The sequence below is a fragment of the Corapipo altera genome, unplaced genomic scaffold (assembly GCF_003945725.1).
Source record: "Corapipo altera isolate COAL_440 unplaced genomic scaffold, ASM394572v1 69, whole genome shotgun sequence".
Taxonomy (NCBI): Eukaryota; Metazoa; Chordata; class Aves; order Passeriformes; family Pipridae; genus Corapipo; species Corapipo altera.
The window spans coordinates 322,372-349,977 of record NW_020884908.1 but is presented as its reverse complement, the minus strand read 5'-3'; the positions used below and the strand labels follow the sequence as shown (position 1 = coordinate 349,977).

The following is a 27,606-nucleotide window of genomic DNA, read 5'->3' as shown; positions in this document are numbered from 1 at the left end:
TTGGTTTTTAAAAAAAAAATTGCTATAAATTCTGACCTGTAATTAAAACAAAAACCATTAGACAATACTGCAATCCTCAAAGAGATCCAAAACTTCTAATCCAAAGTGCCCTCCTATGCTAATGAAAAAAGGCACATAAGTACCTCATACTTATTACACACATTAGCAACTGTTGCTGAGCAATCTTTCTCCCTGTTTCCCACTCAAAATGAGTTCTGGGAGGAAGCACCTACCAGGCTGGAATTGGGTAGAATCTAAGTAAATAAGGAAATAACCCGCAGAGCACATAATTTAAGTGAGGCACATAACATTGTCTAGTTCTAAAATCCTATTTTGGACTAGGATGCGTAAGAATTGCTCCACGATTAGCAAGCACAATGTCAAACTTTTTTCTGAAAGCCCTGTCACACACCAGGTTCCCCAGCCCAGTCACACTGCCAGCCACGGCTTTAGGGAGCCCAGTTTCCAGTTCTGCCTTCAAAAGCAACATATACTGACTATGTTCATAGGATGCAAATACACACATCTCCCACTTCCTGGGGAGTGGACACAAAGCCTACATGCTTTGTGTGGTTTGAGGACTTCACACAGGAAGGTATTAGCAACATACAGCTCCCACAGGGGATTGTATCTGTGGCTGATTGACCTTGTCAGATTAACACCCACCCACCTCCTCTATCACTCCCCCTTCTTAACAGGACTGGGGGAGAAAATAAAATTTTAATGTTTGTGGGTCAAGATGAAGGCAGGGAGATCACTTGCCAACAACCATCACAGGCAAAACAGGTTCAACCCAGGGAAAATTAATTTAGTTTACTGCAAGCTAAAATAGACTTGGGTAGTAAGAAACAAAGACAAGAACTAAAGCAGCTTCCTCCAACCCTCTTTATTCCCAAGGCACAACTTCAGTCATTCATTCTCAAATCCTCTACCTCCTCTTCCACACCTCCTCAGTGGTACAGGGAAGACAGGGAATGGTTCCTCTCTTACACCTCTTCCCCCTTATGCTTTTCCCCTGCTCCAGCATGGAGTCCCTCCCATGGGCTGCAGACATCAAAAACCTGCTCCAGCATGGATCCTCTCTGTGGCTACAGTTGCTTTCAGAAGAACCAGCTCCAATGTGGGCTGGCCATGAGCTGCAGATCATTCACAGCATATCCAAGCGCCCCAGCATAGTCTTCCCCCCAGGCTGCAGGGGAATATCTGCTCCTTCACCTGGGGCAGATCCTTCTTCTCCAAATTTGGGGCTGTTTCTCACACTTCCCATGCAGCATTTTGCCCTTTCTTATATACATCTTCCCAGAGGCACCACTTGCTGTGCTGACAGGCACAGCTGTGCCCCATGATGGGTCTGATGCAGAGCCCCTGACCTTTTCTAACAGAGGCCACTCCTGCAGACCCTTCACTACTATTACTCTGCCATCTACAATCAGTATAATATGGTAGGGAATGAATCTGGGAAGAGGGGGGGAGGGAACAGCAAACAACAACAAAACTGCCTACCTACCCACACCACAAAATATCACACCAAAGTCTGCAAAGGGAAAAAGTTTAACTATCAAATGCTGATTGTACCTCAGGCCTACAAATAGGTCTACTTAGTCCACTCCAAGTCCAAAATAACCAAGTCCACTGCTAGACTAAGGAAAATAAATGCCCTTAAGATGCTTAATAGGTCATTCTGTTGCATGCATACATGAAAAAGCAGAAGAATAAACCACATTTTCTCCCTGAACTGAAAATTTACTGCCATGCTACTTGGGATTTACAGCGCAGATAAGTCAGGAAGCATCCTTTGCAATTTCATAGAGAAGATTCCTCTTATACAAGTAGCATAATTTATGTGCATCTGAACTGGAATGAGAGTCTGCCATTAAGCATTTGTACATGCAGACACGCACGTGGCTCTGACGGCAGTTAATGAATAGCAGCAAATCGGTCTTTGCTTCATGACAGTGACTTGTAGAGTTAATTGTTCAGCATTCCAATGAGTTTCCAAAACATCAAATTTACTTTTCTTCCATGTCAACCCATAAGCCAAGCCAGATTTCAGCAACAAAAATACGAAAATGGTTTCCTCAGCGCTGTTTGGGGCACATCTTTCACACACCTCATTAGTAGCCTTGCTAAGTCAAGTAAAGAGCAGAAAATCGGCAACTATTCTTATTAAGGTGCCTAATAACTTTTATCATAAGACTATTTTTTGTTAGTATACTGGCAACCTAGCTCCAAAAATTTAATCTGTGATTTCCTATGTCAAGAATCTGCTTCAGATGGGAAACCTGCTCATTTCTAGAATAAGGAAAGAAAAAAAGAAAAAAAAAGTACAGGGTACACTGCCTTCTGTCCTCACAGCACACAAATTGCTGTGGTTTTACTTGGTATACCTATAAATTGCATCTTTTGAAACATGGATATGAGATTCAAGAGAGATCTGTCTTTGTCAAAGAAGCCATCCTTTATAATACCCAACAGATGAAGCCTCTGAAAACGACCATTTTACAAATTCCTAGGATATAAGCTGACTAGGAAGTGCTACATCATTTAGTTTGATTCATTGTAAGACATTGCCCTTTAATCACTCAGTGGTCTCTGTACTGAGCCTAGTAGGCTGTGACATTTTAAAACTAAGCACCCACTATATCTCACCACACTTGGGCTTCACTGGGCAATCATTCTGTGATCATATGCATTTGTCTGACTTCCATTTCCAAGTCTCTCTCTTACTGTGATTTCCCTAATTAAAGAAAGTACCTGATAAAATCACCTTTTGAAAACACTGACATTAATCGTGTCACCAGTCTTCTTTGATAAGCTAAAATTTGTCAAATCTCCTGGTTCCTTCCATAACTTCTGCAAATTTTGAAAACCTCTTTAGACAAGGAAACCAGAATAAGACGCAGTTTTCTAGCACTGACCTAAATGTAGAGTGAAAATCACCCACTTATTTACCAGTTCAGTCAAACTATAGCATTTCAAGGGGAATTCCCATTTATTTACTGCAAGCCTAAATAATTTCTGTAACAAGTCATTAATTTGTGTCTCACTCTCCAAGTTTGTCAAAATACAACTTTCCATTTGAACAGCTGAAGTGGCCCTAGAGTGTTAGTTGATTTGCTGGTCCAATTGATACAGTCTCATTCCATCCATCTGTACTTCACCCTTACATTAAAAAAGAAAGATTTAAAAAAAAAAAAAACCCAACATATAGCACATGAAACCGAGTACCAATGCTCACTAAACCTTCTAGTATGGTATAGTAACATGAATTCTCCAAGTTCGCAGAGCCAAACTGAAAGCTACACTTGATCTCCTCCTCCTCCTCTCTTCACAGTTGCAAAGTTGATCAAAATATTTCCTTAAACTGTTTTACGAAATGCCAAGGCTCCAGTGAAAATAGGACACTTGGAGGAACTTGCAGTATTTAGAAATTTAAAGCTCCTTACTAAAAATAGTTTCTGCAAGTCATACAGAAGAATGTTAACGTACAAGGGTGTGACAAACGGGTGGCCATGAACTTGCTGTCACCTACATAAACTTGTCAGACCATTCACCACCCAGGAGAATGCAGCTGTATGAAACTCAAGTCAGACAAACTTTTACGTCACACCATCTCATTTTGTTTGCACACATACAGAAGTCTCTCACATGCTCCTGAACAGTGCTTTGAAAGCAAATACTGCTTCAGAAGTGTACCATATGTGCACATTCATCACTGTAATAAAATAAGCCACTATATCACACTGAAAAATCTTTCAAACAAAATATACAATCTACCAAGCAGTACAATTGTTTCCATCCAACTGCTGGTCCACACAGTATAAAAACAATCTGGAAGCCGGTTATAAAATACTTGCTGTTAGCAGGTAAGCGTCTCAAGCTGCATCCTATTCCCTAATTCTTTACAATCCAGTGCTATTTTCAGGCAACTACAGGAGCAAGTCCATAATATCAGACAAAAAGAGTAAGAAAAACAGCAATTCCACACTTAGTGCTTGTTCATTCCAGAGGATGAGTGGCCTCAACTCCTAATAAAGCCAATGACAAATGAGGGCACTCAGCAGCTCCAGCATGTCAGGGTCAGACCCTATTTTAACAGGCCCTTCGTGTCAGGCATATAAATGCTTTTTACAGCACAGGAAGAGAAAATACCATTCTTTCTAACAAATTTAGTTATAAAACCACACTAAAAAATTGTAGTAGGGGTCTGAAATTGCATCTTGAGCATTGTTACAATATCTTATTTAGCTGTGAGATTTTGCTTTTGTTATTCCAGTGGATTTGGTGCAGTAATTCTGGATTTAGACCCAGGTATGTTATGAGCAGACCCTTGCCATAGACTATTTATGATTCAGCAAAAGGATGTTGATATCATGAAGAATACCCAGTGTTACAAACAGCAAACAACAGATTTTTTTCATCTTCACTCTTCTAATAATAGCGATTTATATTTTTTGTCCCTAAAAGCACAATGCCAATGTAGCTATCATGAATAAGGATTACTCAAGTTCTCACATATTAGACTAGCACATCAAGAAAAGCAGTAGGAAAAAGAATTACCTTATTTTTCATTAGAAAAAGCAGATTTCCTTTCAGTCGGCACCATCTCTCCCTCGGTTCTGTATGCAAAGAAGTAAGAGATTAATAAAAACAACCTTTTGTCTTCACACATTAAACGCTTCTCAAAGAAGATGCATTAGTTATAAAGGTCAGAAAAGAAAATCATCAACAACCAAAAAAAAGCCAGCTTCACTCAGTGGCTGCCTATGTACAACATGCTGTTAAATGCCAAACAACTTCCCAGAAGGTTTCTTCTACTCTGCAGCCGAGAGTATTGGTGACTGCAGCACACGCTCAACAGTGTGTGCTCAGCTTTTCTCCCTTCTCCTCACACGGGAGCAGAAACAGGCACTTTAGCAGAGAACAGCTTTTGCTTCCATCATTTCAGGAGATCAAACATAATCCACATTAAGACACAAAAACATTGGCTATTCCACTCAGATTAGAACATGCTAATCTGAACTCACAATTTTCAGAAGGTAAAAAAAGTGAGTAAAATGAAACCTAAATATTTACAGTCAGTTGGCTATTATTACTCAACTACACTTTTAAAAAGTGCTTAACCAATTGGAATAACAACGTATTTTTGTGTACATAACACATGCAGGCATGTAATCAAACTTTTGAGAACAGGGAATGTTTCAGAACTTTAGGGTCAGTGAGCGGGTCAAAAAACTTGAAAAAATTATTCTTCCATAGCCAGGTGATTTTTAATACGACAGTTTCTTTAAACATGTTTGTATGTGTATTTGTAGGTACTTACAGATACCTAAACCTATTATAAACATATACAGATACAGATCTTGTGGACAAACGTGGTGTCTTCAGGGATCATTTCTTAAAAGAGAAAGAAACCTTTTTTACACAAGATGTATTCTTTTATATTTTGGAGAGGGCGTATCTCCAGGCAGCAGCCAACCTCGAACTGATGGGGAGCTGGAAGAACAGCTGTACCCTAAGGCCACATTATTCTACATGTTGCCTCTGCAGAACTCTTGTACTTCCCTCAAAGCTGGTCACCACTAAAAACATTATATTGAGCGGGAGGACATCTTGGTACAGTCAATAAATAAATAAAATTCTCTTCTCGTCATAATTTCAATTAAGATGTTTTAATAAGCAACATTTGAAAATCAGAGTAGCTTTCTCCCCACAAGAAAGTGGAAGGTTTACAGTCAGTCAGAGGCACTGGGACTCATAGAATAACTGTGTTAAGTGATAACCTGTTTTTTGGAGTTTTTTGAAAAGGAATTGAAGTTCCTGGATCTTTTCGGACCTACTAAAGTGCAAGGACAATACAGAAAAGAAAATAATATAAATTGATGCACATCCACCAACTAAAAATCTAAACACAGTTATCAGATCTGAGTATGTTGCTTTACAGTACAAGAGTCTACTAAGACTAAATTCCATCCCCCAGAACCCTGTGGGCATCAGAAAACTATCACATTCACACTGCAGTTTCTTCTGATAACAAGATATTTTTCTATATGATTGGGAAAGTCACTACCTTGTAAGTGTGAAAAATAAGCAGGTTCAAAGATTAGTCAGACTAACGATGACAAGTCCATCAGTGGATAGGACACACAGTGGCCAGCATGCCTGGACAGAAGTGACCCTTCTTCCCACGGGATCATCATATGATTGCTGGGAGTCAGAAGGATTTACTGGGCAATAAGAACATCTTACACATGCATAGCTTCTTAAACACTTTGCTAGAATCTGCCACCGCTGATCATGGCACAGATAACCCGTGATACTGAGCTACATAAAAGTTTGGTCTCTCTCCAGTTAATGTAAGGTTTTTAGCAGTATTAACAATATTATCACTCAACATAAAAAAAATTCAAAACATCCTCATAAACAGCAGATATTCACTGGGCAGGGCTTGATATGCTGCCTACAATGAGTACACAGGGTGATAATCCTGTTGAGAAACCCCAAAGCAGGCAGATGAGGATGTTCCCAAAAGCCCCTTGTCCAGGAAGTTTGCTGCACCATCCGCAGGAAACTCTGGTATTTATCATAAGGAAATGTATATTGTGGTTTTACCGGGGCATGTATAAAATTTTCTGAAAATGTGGCACAGAATTTGCTCAGCCTCTTACCATAATTGAGTCTGTGGTGGGTTTGGGTTTGTTTGGATTTTTTCCTAATAAAATAAATACAATCACAATGAAGATCAACTGGGACAAGTGAAAATAAAATATTTGCTGTTGCTGAAGTTATTGTGTTAGGACCGATTTTATAGCTAAGCATAAGCTATTTTCTAACAGCTACTGAGGGAACAGACACTTGTTCAAACTTACTGGAAATTGAAAGACATTTAAAATATGATCATAAAAGCCTGAAGAAACCTGCAAAGGAGGTGGGAAGTGAGCCATGGAAAATCTATAATGATAAAAGAACACAGCTTTCAGAGGTGGAAGGGGCAAGTTCTGACGAACTGGAAAGCTAATCTTTTAAAACGTGGCAACTAGTGACTGGTGACTAGCAATCACTAGCAGGAAAAAAACCAGTCTTTGTTTACAGGAAAAGAATAATAATGTTAAAGACTGTGTGCTGTTTCCCAGGGACATGACAAAGGGAACTCGAAAACTTGAGCAAATTAAAGAACTAAATTTAAGCTTAATTATTTAGAAAGGTATTCAGCACCACTCAAGCATCAGTAATGAAGAAAACTAAAAACAGGTATATGTGATTAGTGTAACTAAGCCAACAGCTGCAGAAAACATGCACGTCAACCATGAGATATTTCAGCACAAGTCATTGTTACCTATTAATTTTTCATCCCCAACCACTCTGCAAATCTTCAGTTTTCCTTCCTTGTCAAAACAACCTGATGGTTGCCTGGCCAGCAAAGCCAGATCTTTAGCATTGAACCTCATGGGGTTGCCAGGGAAGAGGATGAAGACGAGTAAGAGATGGAGGAGAACAATGAGGATACCAGATAATCTGTTGAAGCTGAGCAAAATCTAGGCAGCAGATATGAAGGTCAACTGAAACATTAAAAACAAAACAAAATACAAGAGATGCTGCTGTTTATTGTGATTTCCACTCTCTTGTGCACTCCAAACACGGTACTTTCTATTCATAGTATGTGAGTACTGTAAGTAATAGGGGAAAAGCAAACAAGGTCACATAGGTGACACTCCCCACTTTAAGAAAGAAAAACCTCTAGAACCTTGTGCAGAAGCTGTAATTGTACACAGTATTACCAGTTTATCAATACCACTAAAAATATATTTTGGCTATAGACATGTAAATAACTAGAAAGCTCAAGTATGCATTCACAGGGCAGGGTGAGGAGGGTAGATTGCCTTGGATTTCCACCTCCTTCACAGGAACAACAACTCTAAAAAAATACTAAGTGTTAACTATAAAAGTTAATGTGCTCAACTATTCATGTTTTGCTATACTGACACTGATTAGGACACTGACTGCTTCTTTTCTGTTCATGGTATATTCTAAGAGTTTTTAATTCTTTTGGAATATTTTTTTCTGTTTTCAGGAAATTAATTGTGTCACCACCACCACACACACAAAAAACAAACAGACAACTCCAAAACAAAACAACAAAAAAAACCCCAAAACCAAACAGCTTTCATTTGTTAGAACTCTATCTACTGAACTTAGTGGAAAAAAAAAATATACCTGACACTTTTATATAATACATCTTTGTTTCTTTCTCAGTACTCCTCCTCAATATTAAAATCATTTCCAATAAATAAAGTTCCATAGTTGGAGTTTTGAGCAGTGGAAGTTTGGAAGCAAATATTTTTATCAGAATTGAAGTTAACACAGCACCACATTTCACAGTGCTGCAAGAATGAGAAAATAAGACCACAGAAGCAGTTCTAAAGAGATCTCTCTTTTAATCCCCAAAACATTCTATGCTCTTAATATCCAACACTTTTGTAAAGGCCTTTCTCAAAAAAAGAATTCTTGCTATAACCCCCATACAATCAAACAACTGAAGTTTATCAGATGGATTTTACAACTCCTATACAGTTTAAAAAAATTTTTAAAAAGCCATACAATCCTCAGCACATGGGCTTCAGAAGCCAGTTCCTGTCTCTTAAACAGAAGTTTTTGTTCTTCAGAGGACAGCACTGGCATCTTTATCTGGTGAACTACAACTCGTTTAACAACTCCCAGACAAGTTCCTCTCAGCTACTAATCTGAAGGAGAAGTTACATCTTCTGCACCGTATCTTTCTGTGGGCCCTTTCATTTCTACTTTTACCTTTATATTCACTTTCTTTTCTCAATTCTATCCCTCATACAAGGACTGCTGCTGTGTCCTGTAACTTCTAAATGCCATATCACAGGCAATTCCAACAGCACTACAACAGAGAAAGCAAACCAAACTTAACTATTATTTGTACATATGAAAAATGGCTGAGTCAAAAACATGACATTATAAAGACAAATCTCTAAGTAATTTTTTCCTCCTAGGGAGGTTCTACAATTCTATGGAGAACTGCCATAAAGCTAAAAGGCTCTTTAGCTTTCTCTTCATTATTAAGCACCCTTATAAGAAAGAAACAGAATGCACGTAAGCAGTCCCAACACAAGGAGTAGAAGGTTGCAGCTCCAACTTTTCCATTCATTCCCACACATACACCTTCTTTCTTGTTTTCCCTTTAGCATCAGCAGCTAGACTTCTTTTACCCCATCTTCACACTTTCCCTCCATTTCATGATCTTGTTCAAATTATAACATCATAGCCCTATAGTCATCACAAAACCTGACCTGCAAGTTACACCACACCAGGATGCTGCTGTGCCCAGAGTGAGCTACTGACTCCAAGGGAGGCTCCATCATGCAGGTGCAGCTGGTTGCCAATGCTTTGTAAATTGATAGACTACAGCTGTGGAGAGATGACTCATACAGCATTCAAAAAAAAGGATATTTATCACACACTGTAATCTAACACTATGAGCGTTTTCAGCATTGAAGATCAAATCTATTAGGGGAGCAGGAAAAGTTGCTGGCTAGGCCACATGACACCAGAGAGCCACCCACGATGACTCTTGGAAAAAAGGTTTACCAGGGCATGGAGGGACTTTGGGACTGTCAGTGTATATATTCCTATTTGCCTCTGTATGTTGAGTGGACTTAATTCTTCATTTTGTTTTACAAGCCACAGATTGTATTTTTAACAACAGTGTTTGCAATGGACCTGTTTATTTTTTAAAAAACAACAAACAAGTTTGGCAAGCTAAAAAATTTCTGTGGGCTCCAACTGTTGCACTGTCCCCTCTCAGGCAGGCATCTTGCACACCTTTCACACAGTTCATTGGTAGCTCTCTTGTTTTGGAGAACACAGTTCTAGAAATTCAACAGCAACCTACTTACTTATTGGTTTGTGAACTAATCAGTTCCAGTCCATTTTATAAACACCTTATAAATCTACCTTAAATAGCATCTTCATCTGCATACAGTTACTCCTTATTGCTTCAATCTCTTTGAGTAGCATGAAGAAAGTCAGAACCTATGAGTCTGGTCCCAGATGGAAGAGTCGTTGAAAACCACCAATGACTGATTAAAACCTATGCTATCAAAGCAATGAAGGTTACTGGCTAAACCCTAATTATGCTTAAATGCAGTAATTACTGGAATGCATGGACATCTGTATTCCACATAGAACTGCAAAACACAGAAGGTAGGGGACGAGACAAGTTGTAAACTGCTATTTAAGAAAGCATTTGCTTTCCAGCAAAGTTAAAAACAGTATTAGGTAAACAGAACGTACTGGGCTTCTGGAAAAGCTATTGAAAGGAATAAAGAAACTCCAGGAGGAGATATGCATATTGATTTTGCTATTTTCCCCCTCAAGGGAGATGGTATATATCTCTTGCACTCATCTATCAGTAAAGTAGTGATGGTCTAGAAATTCCTTCTATCACATCTGTGCATCACTTGCGCTGCATATGAGCCATAACATGCAAATCACGGGGGACAGTAAGGATGGTACACAGCAGTTAAAACCCTTGAGACAGAAGTCTCAGCACACACAAGCCAGTAGCTTGAAATGCAAGGCAGCTGGGCCAGCAGAGTTCCACAGCAATAATAATCAAGGTGCCTCTTCCTGGAAGTTTGCCAGAGAAGCTAAACTTATCTGAATATTGCCTGAATATTATTCAGACCTAAATGGTATAAGAGATCATGGGATTCAAACTTGGGATTAACTTAGAAACTCGATGCCCATCCAAAGCCAAACACAGCTAATGTTGGCACACCAGTAAAATGAAAGGTAAACAACACTGATAGACGTGTCCATCTTCAGCTGCAGCACTAGCTCTCCTTGAAGGAGCAGAAAGACTTTTTAGCTCAATAATCCATTTTCCTTCTGTCTCCATTTTGGAACAAAGCTGTTAGTCAGGGAAACTACTTAGTCGTATACTGCCTTTAAATGCTTGTCCTAGATAATTTCTTTCCTAGCATGAACTCAGATAAAAAAGGTATTATCTTCAGTTATTTAATACTGGTGGTTCAAGAGGCAGGCATTATTTAATGCTCATGGCTAGAGAAGGAGGCATCCTGAATCTGAAGTCCCCCTCAACACTCTTCCACACACAATCACCACAACCATAATTCATACACAAAATGGACCAGTCAATTACTTTGTGAGTGGTCAGGAGAGAAAGGTGGAGGAGTCTATGTCCTTGAAAGCAATAATTCTGGAAGAGATGACCATTTCAACAGCTCATGGACCACAAAATTTATCAAGTTCTCTGTTGGATGTCCTCTGTCTCCCTGCATTTGCAGTTATAGTTTTCATGATCCCTTTCTGTGGACAGGGAACAATCAGAACTATTTGATTCACGTGAAGCAGAAGAAGTAGAACCACGATGTGTTGTAACTGTTAAGCACCGGTCTTAAAGTTGCACAGCTTTGATTAATACGGAGAGAGAAATACACATTTTAGATCCCTTGTAGAGATATAAACCCACCTCTTAACCTACACGAAATGTTAGAAGTCAAACAGAACTAGCAGCACGTTCAAGTAATCTTACATTACAAGGAAGATTAATCATGCAAGATAAAATCTTGAACGAAATTAATTTTAGCACCTAAGACCAGCATGAATAAAAGCTACCCATCAAAACAGTTTGCAGCTGGTCTCCAACGCTTGCACCCTGCAGGACAACTACTAAGACATACTTTATTAATTTCAGATAAACACCAAGCTGCACCTGTCCAAAGCAGTAAGTGCAGGGAGTCACTAGTGCCAATACAAAAAGAGAGGAACCACCTTCATGGCTGCACACACTACCCTGAAACAACACTTTCAAAACTGCCTCTTAGGGTTCCAAGTTTTTTTATGGATCAAAAGCCCAGAACAACATTGAAGTAATCAGTGCATAATACCTCACTGCTTTCATTAGTACTGCATTTAATTCCAGATATTTTGGTAAAGTGTAAAAGTACAAGCTTTTTAATAGTGCAATCTCCTAAATCTATGAAACAAAGTCAATAAAATTGACTGATTTCACTAGTTTAGCAATTTCAAAAAGAAAAACACTAGAGCTTATGTCTTCAAGTCCTCAGAGACTCTGCCAAATGCATTCTAAATTTCCATTCTCTTCCTTTGAAAAGGTACAATATTTTTAGTTCACATCATTTTGTATTAAGAACTTCTTTAATCTTTGCAACACACAGCACAGAAAACAGCCTTCAAAAGGAGAGGTGCAAAATCAGTCCATAACTTTGTCTTCAAAACTTATATTCTTTTTAAGCAAAGAGATATTGCTAATTCCACACAGTGTCTTTTTATTAGGGTATAAAACATAAATAACACACACTCCCCCATTAAAACTCTGCTTTCTATCCCTGGTCCCTGTACAGTGAAACAAAATGCTAGATTTTTTTGTCTTCGACTGAGAAAATAAGAGTACAGTGCAGAGTCAGCAAAAAGAATTAATGCGTGAGAGGAGTTTTAAATATGCAGGTATATTGATATATCTAAAAGGTTCAAAAATCTATCCTTGTATCCAAGTTTTACATTGAAAATCATTAACAGGTGATCAGCTGATTAAGCAAGAAATTCCTGGCTGACATAAATTCAGAGACTGTGTTCCAAATAAGGTTTCAGGTATCTCCAAAGGCAACCTCACCATAAAAGGAGAAAACAGTAGGAGAAAATTTGTCTTACAAAAGATTCTTCTCTGTAGGTTTGGGTTGTTTTTCTTCCTCACTGAGGTAAGATAGGCAAGACCAAATATCACTAAATACTAGGCTATCTACAGAAGGTATCTATTGGCAATACAAAGTTATTTCTTTCTATGTGAAGATGCTTATCAGCTGGCTGCACACAGCCATGCTAAGTCATTGTACCCATGGAAAATTTCAGATTATTTCTAACTTCTCAATCTCTTGTCTCAATCTTCTGTCTCCTGGCTGTCTTATTTCCTTCTAGCAAGGTCAAAGCTAGGGCTGATCATATATTGTCTGTAGTTTACACTTACACTTTCTAGGCTCCCAGTACTACTGCAATCCATTTGAACAGACTATCACCCTCAACTACTTCAAGTGTTTCTTCCTACCATTTATCAGCCACTGTGGCAGTCCAAATAAAAAAAAATGACAGGCCTGCAATATTCAGGCAAGTTAGTGAGCCATGAAACTTCCTAGGACACCCTTTACTGAGCATTGAAAACAAATTTGAATTTTGTGTATGTGTGTGTCTAGAGGAAAGGTAACAGAAACATTAAATGATTATTTGTTTTTCCCAGTAGTACCAGTGGTTATTTCAGTTGTATTTTATGCTGAATCACACACATACCATATTATAATATCTTTTACATCTTCGTTCTTGCTAAGTTTTCCGTTCCATCACCCTTACCTTGCTATGCCCTAAAAAAATAACAGGAGCCTCAGCTGAAAAGACTGTTCCTAACCAGAGCCAGCCTTCTTCCAAAGGAGGCATGACCTTGCAATGGCATAATACAGCACCACATAAACCAACCAGCACCCTTGTTCTCTATCAGTACTGTTTGCAAGTCCCTTTCAAAAAAGTCTTAAACTTAAAAAGACTTTAAAAGCAAAGTAACTCCTGAAACAGAAAAAGCTGTGAGAGGTGAGCTGTTCTATTTGGAGACAGATAATGAAAAATTAAATGCTGGATTGGCTTGAAGGTATTCCCTTCAGCTGAAAAAATAGCAACCACACAAAACAGCTCTGTCTTCCCTTCAGCTAACAGACTCCCCAGTCAAGCAAATTCCTAAATGATTCATGCCAGCATTCAAATGTGATCATTCTAGGGAGGGAAAAAAAAAAATCATAAAAATCTTGCATTTTGCTTCCTTTAAAAGGGGTAATACAAACAACCACTGCAAACAGGTAAAACCTGACACACCCATGGAACAATGTACTTGTAGCCATTGATACTGATCCAACTGAAAAAAGGCAGCCCTAGGAAAAGGAAGTAATTTATCTGTTGTGGGAGTTGTTCCCAGGTGGTTTACTGCACCACTGCTAGGCAGAGGATTGAGCAAGAAAGAGTCTAGTGCCTTCCTGAGCCCAGCCACCTCACTGTGACACCGAGTGTTCACAGTGCAACTTCCCTCCGGCTGCGCTGGAGCAGCCACTGACCCGACACAGGTACAGACTCCTGGGGAAAGGGAGCCCTTCTTCCCCAGAGCAGCACTGGTGCTGGTGTAAGTCAGCTTAAGGAACTGATCTTGATGAAAACCTGATCAAGCTGTTCCCTGATCAGACTGAACTACCTGGCTGCAGAAACGCCAGTGCCAGCCCAACACAGAGGCCAAGAGTGTGCCCCCCCCCCCAGGTAACCCTTCTGCAGACGGCCACAGATGCATCAGCTTAGCGTGATGGTGTAACTGCAGCCTTAGGACAAAAGTTACATACAGCTTTAACACACAACTGCGGGCCCAGCAGAGGCTTCAATTTTACTATTCCACGTTTAGGGAGAGACCATGAGCTCCTCTGCTTTCCATGGGAAAGAGACTACTGGGTTTCCCTCAATTACCTCTAAACTGACAGCAGGAGAGCATGGAAAAGTAAGGTAATTAATATTTGATGATCTTTAATATGAATAATTAAAAGTCAAGTAAAATACTGGGGGGTGGGTGGGGAATCATTATATTAAGTACATTCCCAACTTAAATATACTGCTCCTTAAACTTCACAAATATCTGGTTAAGTACATTTCTAATTAAAAAGCAAGTATCGCTGTTAAGAACATAATTGTTGAACAACTAAATCTAGGAAACGGTTTCTTGGTGCTGTTATGTTAAGGAATAACTATAATTGTTTTAACTGTGTCTCAATAATAATGATTCAACTTTTATATGCAACAGAAGTCTCACTTCAGCAGAAACTATCATGTTATTTGGGGAAGGGAAAACTGCAAAACAGTTACGGGGAAGAAATGCAACAAAACTCGTGGAACGTGAAAACTACTAAATATGTTGGTGCTTTATACTGATCTGGCAACTACAGCAAAACCAAGTCATTTATTGACTGTTTGATCAACAACATATCCTCAAATAGCAGATAGGAATAAAGTTGATTTATTTTAAAGGATGAATAACACTTATCAAGCAGACAAAAGCTTCACTTTTCTTTTTTAAACCAAGCTGCTGCTATCCCCCCTAAATTCATCCAAAGTTAAAAAAAGGCCAGAAGAAACTAAGAGGTGATACTTTAGAACCAAAACTTGAATCCAAGGACAAAGGATGATTCAGATGATGATCAAGCTCTTCCCAAATACTTGTCTCAATTAAGATCAGGACAACTCAAACTGCATATGTGCCCATAGAAAAGCTCTCTTCTGTAGCTTATTCCAAGACAACCTATGTGTCTGCTGAATTTCTGGCTGCAGAATTCCTTGGTATTACAACCTGTAAGCAACAGACACCATCTGTGGGAAGTCAAAACCAACTAACACCTTCTCATGCAGACAGGCAATTTGGGAAGTGTAACACTTCACTCAAGTAAACCTAAATTTCTTAATTATGAATATCCATCACTATACTACTTGTTTTCACTAATGTGCAGCCTTTACCTAGCTGGAAACAGTGAGGAAATACAAAGCAAGCCCTGAAAAATAAGTTGAATCTTATTAAGTAAGTTATCCATCAGGCAACAGAGCCACACATTGAACTGGATTTCTGCATACAGTTACCTACCCTGTAGTGTATGACACCGTACCCTCTTTAGCTATAAAAGATCATGTGCAAATGTTTTTGCAAATATTGTTTTAAACAACCTTAGTCTAAGAAGTTGGAACTGACAAATAGCCCAGCTACATAAAACCCACTAAAAATACATGTTCTTCAGATTAAACACCTCATGCAAAGATAAAAATTCACAGCAATAACTTAAAAAACAAGGCTGTCAAACTAACACACTCAATACAAAATTCAAGAGTTGGTTTCATAAGATATTCATGCTCCTCAGGTACAGAATTATTTGGGTAAAAAGGCCATGATTTCGGTGGTATGATAAAATTATTACTGAACAGATATGTCTGAATTAAATGAGTGCCTTTGTATTAAACATGAAGCATAACCACGATTTTTACTAGAGGCAGTCCAGGGCTGAATTGTCTCTGTGATGAAAACTGAAGGTGCACAGTAGTACAAGCCAAGTCCCTTGACACAGAAACTGAGCTCGCCTCAGGATGTGAATGGCTGGCAACAGCCTTTTTTTCATCTGTAGTAAAATTGCATCCGATTGCCCAGCCTGGAAAAGCTGCTCAACCTCTCGCTGAAGGATTGTCACCTACATTTTAATCAGACCTACACGCTTTGAAGGATTCTCAGCTTCTAAAAGACCCTCTGGGCAAGAATTAACGGGGAAACCAGCCTGAAGCAGAGAAACAGAACTTAGAAGGGGACCAACAAACCCATAATACCAAAAGATCTGACTCTAAAAAGGCTGGAAAAAAGAATTTCCCTTGGAGCTTCAACTTGCAAAGCTCTGCAGTGGTGGTTACAAACAGACTGTTCCTTGGTCACTCTGGTGTTCTTTGCTTTCCTGTCATCCCATCACAGAGGCAAAGCAGAACAACCACAGCCTGGCCAGAGCTTGGAGTAAGTTTTCCTCACAGTCTGGGTATTACTAAGGCTTTGACATACGTTTGCAGTAGGCAACAATGGAGTAGTAAGGTCTGGCCTATGGACAGGGGCTTCACACAGTAAGCACAGTTTGAGGAAAATGCCCTCCAAGTAAATATAGTGACTGGACTAAACTCACTTCCAATCCAAATGGAGCAGTTATCAATGTTACTTGTGACATAGAGGCAGATTTTGAAGAAGAATATACCCATGCAGACAGAATGACTATGTAACAGTACAATTAATTCAGTACAAAAATACATTTGAATAATATCATAATGAACTATCTTCCTCCTCCTCACTGCATCATTCCATTACAATGTCATCGCACTGCTGCAGACGTGCAGTTATTTTGATCTTAACTACATTTGCATACATTAAAAGATGTGAATCTCTTAAGATTTTGAATCTTTCAGAATGAATGCTTTCTTTTGTATTGAATAATCAGGAATATTAGATAACTTATGAAACAAAAAAGTATTTCTCAAGAAAGAATTTTCAAAAGAAATGCAATTCCAGGACATACTTCTCAAAGTCTGCTCCAAGGCTGCAGACTTCGTGGAAAGAGCCACCAGAGAGTCAATTGGACAAGGACACCACAAAAAGAAGGAAAGTTTGGGGACAGAAAAGAAAGGACCACATATACCAAGGTACTTTAAAGGTGATGGACAGGAGAAGCACCAGAAATAGCAACTGAGGATGGACTGGGAAGAGTCATTAGAGTTGGAACAGGAAGGAGAGAACATACATAGAGGATTGTGAAAAGAGAGCTCTCTGTGGGAGCTGCTGGTAGATCTAGAAGGGTAAAGGGGAGATAAGAAGGCAGCACACTAGAACCTCAGGGTCTAGGACAGAATGGATTCAGTTTTTAAGATTCGCCCACAGCTTCTTCCAGCTCTCTAAACAAACCCAGTTAAGGTGGCTGGCTCTGTGGACTAAAAATTCCTCTGCAGCTGGTAGAGGAGCATACTTTCTGCAACTCATGTATAACAGCCTTAAAACTGTTATTTCAAATAGAACATCAATGGTTTTAGGACTTTTTCCCTTCTTTTTGAATTTTCAGACTTTAGCCTAAACTATTTTATCCATCTTGCTTCAAGGCAGAAAAGCAACTTGGGCAGGAGTTTAGACAAAGAAGTTTAAGATACTTAAATTCTCCTGGTAAGTAGCTTTTGCATTCCCCTGAGAACATCTGATAATTTTCAGACTGCAAGCACACACGTGAACAGTATTGTATAAGAGTGTTCCACTCGATTTACCCAGCATAGGTTGTTGAGCTGTCCCAATTCACTATGGGGTATCAGTACCTTACAATAGAGACCCAAAAAGAAAATAATTCATAAATGACCGAAAAATTTATTTCTTCCTTAATTTCCTTAAGGTAGCAATAAGAGTATATTAGTTGGAGGATACGTGCACAGTCCCAACTTTCTCTGGTTGCTTCTCAACATTAAATGTCTCTTTCCCTTCCCAGCATACAGATTTTTAAAATGAATAAACAAATCAAAGTAAGACTGACATTTTTAATTTGGTTTGAAACACCACTAAGTTGGCACTTGCTTTGAGCATTCTCAGTAAATATGGCCAAAGCTTTAACTTCTGCCCAACATTCCTCTTTTAAAAGACATTCCCCACCCCCAGCAGTGACACAGACCCACAAGACTTCTTTATTAAGCTGTTTACTGTTTATTTGCTTCCCCAAAACCAACTTAGCTATATTTAATTATTCTATTGATACATTAACTGATTTCTCCTGCTCTACCAAAATAAGAACATTCAACATTTATTTTGCGCTAGCGAAAGAGTATAACATTCATTTAAAAATCAGTATGCAGGCAGAGGCACAGACAACTCCCTCGCCATTAGCACAGGTGTCAAGACCAGCCACATCAAACTCTTTCTGCTGGTGGACAGAAGAGGTGTGAAGTCTAGAAGGGTAGCAAGTGAAAGAGGGGAATTATCATTTTCACCTTTTTATTTTTTGTGCTGGTGCTTTTGAAATGTGCGAGAATGAAAGACTGCTCCTATGATTACCTTTCAAACACTAAAGAATTACCAAGGGTCAGAAACCGTCAGTTATGGCATTACCTGCTTTAAAGGCCTGAAGTCCTATTAAAAATTTCTCTTGACATGGAAATAAAAGGCTTAGGGCAACTATTTTTGTAACTGTTGCAGTGGCATTTCAACTTAATTGATTTAATTCTCAGAAGAAACTGTTAACAAAAAGTTACTGCTTGAAAAGCTTGAACTATCTCTACACAGAGAAAGACAACGTGACTTCAACCAGTTATGTGAAGTTTCTACCAGACACCAAACAGCCAACTGAACCCAGAGAACACATGCTGGACACACAGGATTACTCCAACCACACTAGGGGAAAAACAAACAAACAAACAAACAAACAAACAAAACCAAACAGAAAGTACCCTCTGAGTTATCAAACTTACCATTACGTGCAACCTCCAAATCTAATCCTTTTCACATTTATTACTGAGCTCAAACCTTTTGCTTTTCTCTACATCCCTAGATATACAGAATCTAGCATCTAGATTGTTTTCTTTCTACATCCCCCAAGGAATGTTGTTTCAGTACCTGACCTGGTTTAATGGCAAGAACCTTCTCTAATTTTCAAAGTAAATATCTTAATGTCCAAATTATTCACATTATTATGCCAACACTGACCTTTACTTTACATTTATGCTCTCTTCTTTCCCTTTCTAGAAGTGTCAAAGGAAGTCAAGTTTTGGGGTTGTATTTATTTTTTAATTCATCCCCTATAGAGAATACTTTCCAGTCCTTATGATACTTCCCTGACTCCATCTCTCAGTAAAACATACAGGGCCAAAAGCATATAAAGCATATAAATATACAAGATATACAAAGTCTGAGTTGAAACTACACTACTTAAACCCAGCCTCACCCATTCTTGGTCCCATGATTTATTTTCAAATTTTAAAAACTGTTATACCTCTCAACCATAGTATCCTGGCCCAACCTACCATTATCAGAAGCACTTGTTCTCAAGGTGATATGCAATGAAGGTAGTTTCTCTCATGATGTACCCAGTAGTTTTTATCTTTACACCGTTACAATTACCTGCTTCCAGATCCAGCACTGCAGCTACTTCAGAGATCTATCAACACCTCAGTAGTCTCTTAGAACCTTTCACTGAACTGACATCAATCCAAGGGGTTTCTGCTTCACTCACATTTCCTCTAAATTATTAGAGCAACACTCTATAATATTATTATAATATTATAACATTATACACTCAATATTATTATTATAATATCATGTATTATAGTGCTATCCAGTAACTTCTATTTCTAGCTTTCAGCTGTATCCTTAAATATTCATGTTCTGCCATGACTCCTATGTAATTATCTTATGGCTGTGATATCCAGCCTAACATTGCACAACTCAAATTACTCCATTTTATACCCCAAGTTCCTGGTATTCCCACAAAAGTGTTTCAGCCCTGCTTGCATTTCAGCTAATACAGCCTTAACTGCACTGAAAGCTGGCATAGTCATAACCACTAGTGACATTACCTGACTACTGTTCTCAGAAATATTTATTGCACTTAATTTTTCTAATAATTGTCTATTGTTCTTTACAGTTACACCATGTTATCCTTGGTTTCCTACCTCTTTTCATGTACACATTAATTAAAAAAAAACAAACAGGCATTATGTAATCCTATCATATTTCTCAAATTCAAGTTCTTGAGCAACGGCGTAAATTCTCAATGCCAGCAAGCCATTTCTCTGGGGATTATAGTTTGATCTCATCTATTGAAAGACTCCTCTTCCAGTAAAAGCATTCCTTTCTGTAGGAATAGGTCTGGAATAACACATCTGTTATCCTGCTGTATGTCTTTGTTCCAAGGCCTGGGAGAATTCTGCTCAGTGCCAAGCGAGCCTGCACACAGCCATGCAGCTTCTCCAGCCCACGGGTCTCTTCCAAAAGAAGCCCTCAACATTTCTGCCATCTGCAGAGTCACAAACATCTGCAATTACCCTCCATTACACAGAGTTCTCTTCAGCCTGGTTTTTTAGAGCCTCAAGCTTCCCTGGTATATTGAATATACATGTAACATTGAAGTGGATTTACCATTTTGTCCAGAACACCTGTAAACTTACAATTTTGGGTATGCCCACCTCTACATTCCACCACTACGTCAAAGCCTTATGTGACCTCCAAACTCTATGTTTTTGGTCTGTCCATGACAAAGCAACACAATAAACAAAATAGGTTAGCAGGCTTGGAAAAGAAGCTCATTGCAACTTAACATTTCTTTCAACTTCCCCCACTCCCAAAGTAAAATAGGTTATAACCTTCACCAGCATGGGTTACGTGGAGGTTCTAGTGACTCATTTTCTAACCATTAGTAAGAAGGGTGGGGATGGAGAATCTCACAGGAAAATAGAGGGGTAATTTCTAAATAATCTTCTTTTTTAGAATTACTAATCATATTCCTCTGGTTATCAAAAATCCAAGTATCCAACTAGAAACTGAAGTTAGTAAACATTCAAACTGGAAACGGGCTTTAGCTACAGGACAGTATGTGGCACTAGCTCTATATTCACAACAAAGCAACACAGTCTTAAGTGACAGAGCTTCAGTGGTACTACCACAGTAAGAAAGTTATGAATCTCAAGTGCTGCCTTGTCACTTTTCTTAAGCAACAATAAAGAAAATCATGATAAAGCGTGAAAGTAGCAGCCACAAATCAGTACTTCCATACTCCTCACACGTAAAATGAAGTCAGAAGCAATTTAGAATAAGAAACAATAGACAGCATTACCCCTGGTCACTGGGAGATACCGAGAGAAAAACAAGCTCTACTTACGAAAAGACAAAGTGAAATGAAACAAGCACTTGCAGATTATAAGCAGAAAAGACAAAAAGTTGCAGTTTCTCATGGTATAGAAGAGAAAAAGTTAATAAAGCAACTCTGTTCTGGACCCTTAAGACAGATTTCCAAGGAGCCCATGTAACACTTAAAATTCCTTTGTGGTTATACTATTTACAAGTTGCTTGGCCTAAAGTTCAGAAAGTTACGATGGAACATTAATTTTACTGGGCCTAATTATTAAGTGATAGTACTTTCTTCTGTGAAAAGAACAGCAAATTTTTTTTAGCATGTTTTTTCCAAAAATATTTCATCTTCATGTTTTCATAAGGAAGCACAAATGTTATTCACAAATACCCAAAGTAAATACAAATATTTTCCTCATTTTTCATGCCCCTCTCAATCTCAGTAACATAGTTTGTAATAATATTACATGACCTTTAAAGGAAGTCTTTCCTTAGAATCTTTTCCCTTAAACTCCTCATCATATTATCACCATGGAGAAGAGATGGAGCAGTAGCTGACATATTTTTCTTCTTTCTACTACTATATGAAGCTAAAAATGGGAGAGGGTAAGTTTGTTTTTATCAGTACTTGGCTTTATATACAAGAGAAGATGCAAACAGAAACATTATCAAAACCAAAATGGATTCAATACCAAATGTATTTTGTAGCAAATTCAAAGTTTATGGACACAATTACTTCAGCATTACCCCAGATTAAGCCCCATATTGTTGCCAGAAGGCTTAATATATGTAGATATCTTTATCAAAAAGTAACCTGAGCCAGGTTACTTGAAATACTGAGCCTGCTCTCTGGGTCCAGATCATATCACAGAAGCTTAAAACCCTAAACCCAAAGTTAAAATTGCACCTTTTGTAGTGCTAAAAAATGTCAGTGTCCATTACCTCCCCTTATTTCATAGCATCTAAGAGCTATCCATCTATTGATAGAACCTCACAGGCCAAAAAAACAAAACCCAGAAATGCCAGACACCTTTATAAATTTGAAATGCAACTCTGTCACCACTTCACTCATGAGCAACACAGAAATGCAGTAACTGCTACAAACACAAGAGGGAACACAGCTTCTACCACATCTGCTGAAAGGGCACAACATTAATACTCCCAGGGCATTTCCTGGTCATCACCTGACTCCTTCCAGGATGTTTGGCCCTACTGCAAGCATTAACCTAACCCTATTTCTTGTCTACTCAACCTCCCTTTTCTAGCAGTTATTTATTTCATTTCAGGCTCAGTGTAAGCCACAGGTACTTCACCCCAACAAAGTCTGAATAACTTGCCTATAACACATCATCAGACTTGTCTAGTAAGATGAGAAGAGCGGGTTTGAAGCACACTAGACTTTTTTTAAAGCTAAAATAATAATTCTACTAGTAATTTACAATTAGTTTCCAAATTATTTTTCAGCAAATGACAGTTAGACTTACTGCATCCACTTGAACACACACACCTACATATATATACACACAGAATTCTTACTCACAACCTTGCTTCCTGGCATTTTTAAGCATCTTGGTATTTTTAATCCTACATACTGGCTACATTTATAATACACAGGTCAGCAAACTTCTGGTCTGTCTTTGACTTTCTTTTCATTATTATTGATTCCTTTAATATTCAAATAACTTGTTTTTTCCTAATCCAGTTGCAACTCTGAGGTTATTTTGAAGACAAAATAACCAACCTGTATTTCACAAAAAGGATAGAAAGATGGAAGTTTCACCCAGACACTATGCTCAAACTGCTATCAGTTCTCTATCCAGGACTGGGATGTACTCAGATCTTGTTCACTGATGCAGATACAAGAAAGCCAAACACTAGCATTTCAAGCAGCTGCATGCATGAATTGATGGGATTAAAGGAAAAATTACTTCCTGAAAACCTACAGTAGGATTGATCACATAAAGGATAAGCAGGATACATAAACACAAGTGATACCTAAATTAATCCATCTGGGATAAAGAGACCAAGTCACTGATAGGAACTTCTAGGTAGTATTAGATGAATGACTGAAAAATCATTCTGGGTTTAGCCTGGGATTAGACAGCAGGTAGCTCTCAGTATGCCTGATTGCATCTGTATTTTTTCAGACACAATAGGAACCAACTTATACCAATGTACCTCTTTCTTATTATGAATTTTACTAAATTTTAAAAAACACTGAACAACCTATTCAACTGCAAATGGCCCTTGGGCAAAGAGAGAAAACCTGGACTCAAGATGTGCATCCTTGAATGGAAACTAATAAGGAAATCTAGTAGATTTAGACTTACTAATCATGTTATCAGGTTTTTAATGTATTATAGCAGTTTCTAGCACAGCCTATAGAGGATAAGAAAATGGTATATGCTCAAAGGACAGGAAATACTAAGGCATCAAGTTCTGCTATTGAAAAGGAGAAGAAAAAGACAAGCTAGTCCCAAAATAATAGATAAGAAAATATATTCAATCCTCTCCTAGGGACACAAAACCAAAGAGCTGGTAGGAGAAATAAAAGAACAAGAATAATGGAAAGTTTATTTACAAATACACAGATCCATACTTTCTAACTTAGGAGACTCATTAGGAAGATCTCAAGATTTCTTTCTCAGTAAATCTCTGTAGATGCAAATAGGACCAAACCCCTACAATATGCAGGTTTATTGTTGTTGGGTTTTTGTTTTATGCAAAGTAAGAAAAAAAAAAAAAGTCATGGGGGAACCACTAAACTACCAGGCACTATGTGACCAGAAACATCTAACAAGTAAATCTAACGTGATGCTGCAATAGGCACCTACAGTTATTTTCAAATGTTTGTATTGATGAAAAACTAATATTAACAGTATGAACAGTCTTCTTAGAGCTAGCTTCAACTAAACCAGCAGATTTTTCATGTAATAGGGGGCCGCATATATTTGTCATAACTCTCTTTAGGCTACTACATACAATATAAAACCTACATTGCAATGATTGCTCTGTAAGGCCAAACAGCTTTCAGAAACTTGATGAGCCAGGACCAGCCCAAGTACAGAAACAAAAAGAATGCACACACATATAACACATAATAATCAAGAATTACTTCTAAAGGAAAAATAATTACAACCAGCTACCTTACCTGAGCTTAGCATGTCAAGGCACAGTCTTCAAGAAACTCATATTGATTGCTTCTGATTTTTCTCGTCTTCCTTGAAATTTTTATTTTTGACAAAGCTTATCTTTCCCTCTCAAACAGGCCGTGTTGAATTTAGCAGCAACAGCGTTAAATTGCAGTACTTCTAATTGCCACTCCTCCCTACTTGGGGAAGGCACCACCCCCACAGCAAGGGGAACAAAACCTAAAGCCGTGCTGATCCTCAACACCTGCTATTCAACACAAACGAGCACTGGTATCAACACAAGCTGGAACACCTGGCTGAGACCAGCGACAGCCAGAATATCATTTGTGTGTGCTGCCCAGCACTAACACCACAACCAGTCAGGACAGAAACTTCCCCTGTCTCTTCAGCGGCACACAGCAAAGCTCATCATCTGCTTTCTACTCTTGTTTCCCATTCCCTTGTACTAAGCCAGGGGACAGGCATCTCAGGATGTTCAGTAATATAACTTGGATTTAATGTCTGTATGTTCCTTTTAAACACAGATGAATCATAATCCCTGAAGGTTATGGTTTTCCATACTTGCAAGACCGCTCCTGATGGGATTAATTTTTGTAATAGCATAGCTGATCACCACCATTAAGCAAATACAAAAAACACATCATCAAGCAGATGAATGTAGGCAAATAAACAATTCCCTAAGATCTGAAGGGACTTGGTGCTATGTCTAGAGAATGGCAGTTTTATTTCTTAGCCTAAAATTTAAGCAAAGCATTCAAAAACAGATTTCTCCAGGCTCCTGGAGCACTGATTAAGTCCAGCTGCTTCAGTATCTGTGTTGTTTTCTGCTGCCAATCTTCTCCAGCCATGTTCCCTTTATGAGAGCACCTAATCTGCCCCACTGAGTATGATTACAGACTAGACAGGGCTAACTACAGACTGGTGTCATCCTGTTGGCAACAAAATAAGTCATTCCTCAGCAGAGCTCTTTACAAGGCTCTATATTTCTGAAAACCCTGGTAAATAAAACAGGCCCTGGAAATCACAGATAGATGGATGTTAGCGCTGGGATCCTGCAAATGCTTTTTCTTTCAATGTCTGGTTGAATCAATGGCTGTACAGCTTCAATCCATTTTTGCTTCTCTTACATCGTAGTTCTCCACCACACACACTCTGGTTAACTAGGAAAAGAAAGAAAAAACTTAAATCCTATCTGAGTCTTCACATTCAATCAGCCAGTGCATGGTATATGCTCAGAGTAAACGTTTCAGACATGTTAGAAAGGCCAACGATATACTTAACAAATCGTGAAACAGTGACCTCTGCTTACTCACAGGACTTTGATCTCAAAGGGACAAAATTCTGGTTTAGCCTTGCAAGACTCAGATTATAGGCCTCCCAGCTTGATTTATTCATTTTCTTAAGGAGTTGTGAGGTGGTTTTAAAGCTGCAAAGACATTAGATGTGTATGAATGCTCATGCCTTCCAGAAGGAAAGTAATTTTCCATTTGCAGGATGAAAATGGCACTCTGAGTGGTATGTTCTCTCACTTTGATGAAGAAAGCCATTTCTGTACAGATTGTCCTGACTGGAAGGATATGAAGAATGGAATAGCTAACTAACAAACACTTCTGGTCAGGAGATAGGCAGCACCAGCAATTCATTTTTCTGCTCCTTACACTCCACTGCTGCTACCAACACAAATCAAGCTGAGCTGAATGGATAAAGGAACAGAAAGCAACGACTGTTCAACTTGATGAATTTTCTTCAGAAAAAAGATCTCGTACCTAAGTATTATTGATAGAGAACACAAAAACCACTGTGGAGAATCAGTCAAATTTAATATAAAAATTCCATCCAAAGAAAAAATGGATGTTTAATTTTGAGAATGTTTCCTAGTTAAACTCACATTCTCAATAGAACCTTGATGTTGACGTGAGCTACAATTTCACTTACATTTGAAAAAATATTTCAAACTAAAATTGTGAATTAAGTATTTGTTCACTGCTGCAGCAAAATCTGAGGGGTGTATTATGTATTCTCAGCAGTAAGGAGATAAAACATACACACACACAATGCAAGCAGACTAAGAGCTTTTATGGACTCAACACTGTGCAAAGATAGAAAGGGCTTCTGGGTACCTACAGCTCAAAAAACTGGAACCTACCAGTGTAATAGTTCAAGTATCTGGTTGCACAGCATTTGGGACCATTTCAAAGAGAAGGGGAAAGGAAGGGAGTAGTATCTAAATTCAATATTTCACTTCGCTGTTCTGGGCTAATCCTTAAAAGAATCCATAATGTGGCTGGTAGTAAATTAAACTCCCATCTCAGCAGCAAAATGGTCCTACATCCCGCTTTGCCCCAGGGAGAGAGGTGCTAGAAGCCAATCTGAGCATGAGAGAAGCAATTTACCCAAAGCACCTTATGCTTGGACTAATCTGAACAGCACAGAGACTGTGAGGCATCAGCTCAAAACCAACATAAATTAGAGCAATCCCAATTGAGCCTGAAGAGAGAAATGTAACAGTTTCATCTTCCAGTGTCCCAAAATCCAGTAGTGTGCTTCAAGTCTTGCACTCTGGAGATGGTGATCAGTGCTAGGACATCTACTTAGTTAACAGAAGAAGACCCTGAAGATAAAACATTTCAGGTTTCACAGTCACCTTGCTCTGCCTCCAGCAGTGCCAGGCTGGCTTGTCACAGAATACAGCTGTGCCACCAGCTGCCACGTACCAGAGGTGGGGGACATTGTTCTGGGACATTTCATACATCTTAAGAGCTATCAGTAGCATTTATGCTGTCTATTTATGCTACATCAGAGGACTTAAACCAAAAAAAAATAAATAAAAGAAAGGGGTAGCCTACCCCCTCATACCTACTTTGCAGTAATTGTGTTTTACTACAGCTCTTCACAGTACCTGGCCAGAGCTGAGGTTGTCTTCTTTTAAGTCTGATACTGTCTGGCAGCCACTTTGCTGTTTTTCTCACATGGCAAGCATCACTC

The 27,606-nt window shown here is 38.7% G+C and overlaps 1 protein-coding gene across 13 annotated transcripts in view; it reads right to left on the bottom strand.

Moving 5' to 3' along the window:
• The window catches only part of INPP4B (inositol polyphosphate-4-phosphatase type II B), a 374,654-nt gene that overhangs the window by 267,423 nt on the left and 79,625 nt on the right, over positions 1-27,606 (bottom strand). For 11 of the 13 annotated variants that reach the window (XM_027652901.1, XM_027652902.1, XM_027652903.1 and 8 more), the window contains one exon: positions 4,561-4,619. In XM_027652901.1, coding sequence (XP_027508702.1) covers positions 4,561-4,572 — 12 coding nt within the window. In that variant the 5' untranslated portion in view covers positions 4,573-4,619. Of the gene's footprint in view, positions 1-4,560; positions 4,620-7,336; positions 7,454-27,606 lie in introns of those variants that run through there. The other 2 variants (XM_027652898.1, XM_027652899.1) reach the window with 2 other exon arrangements.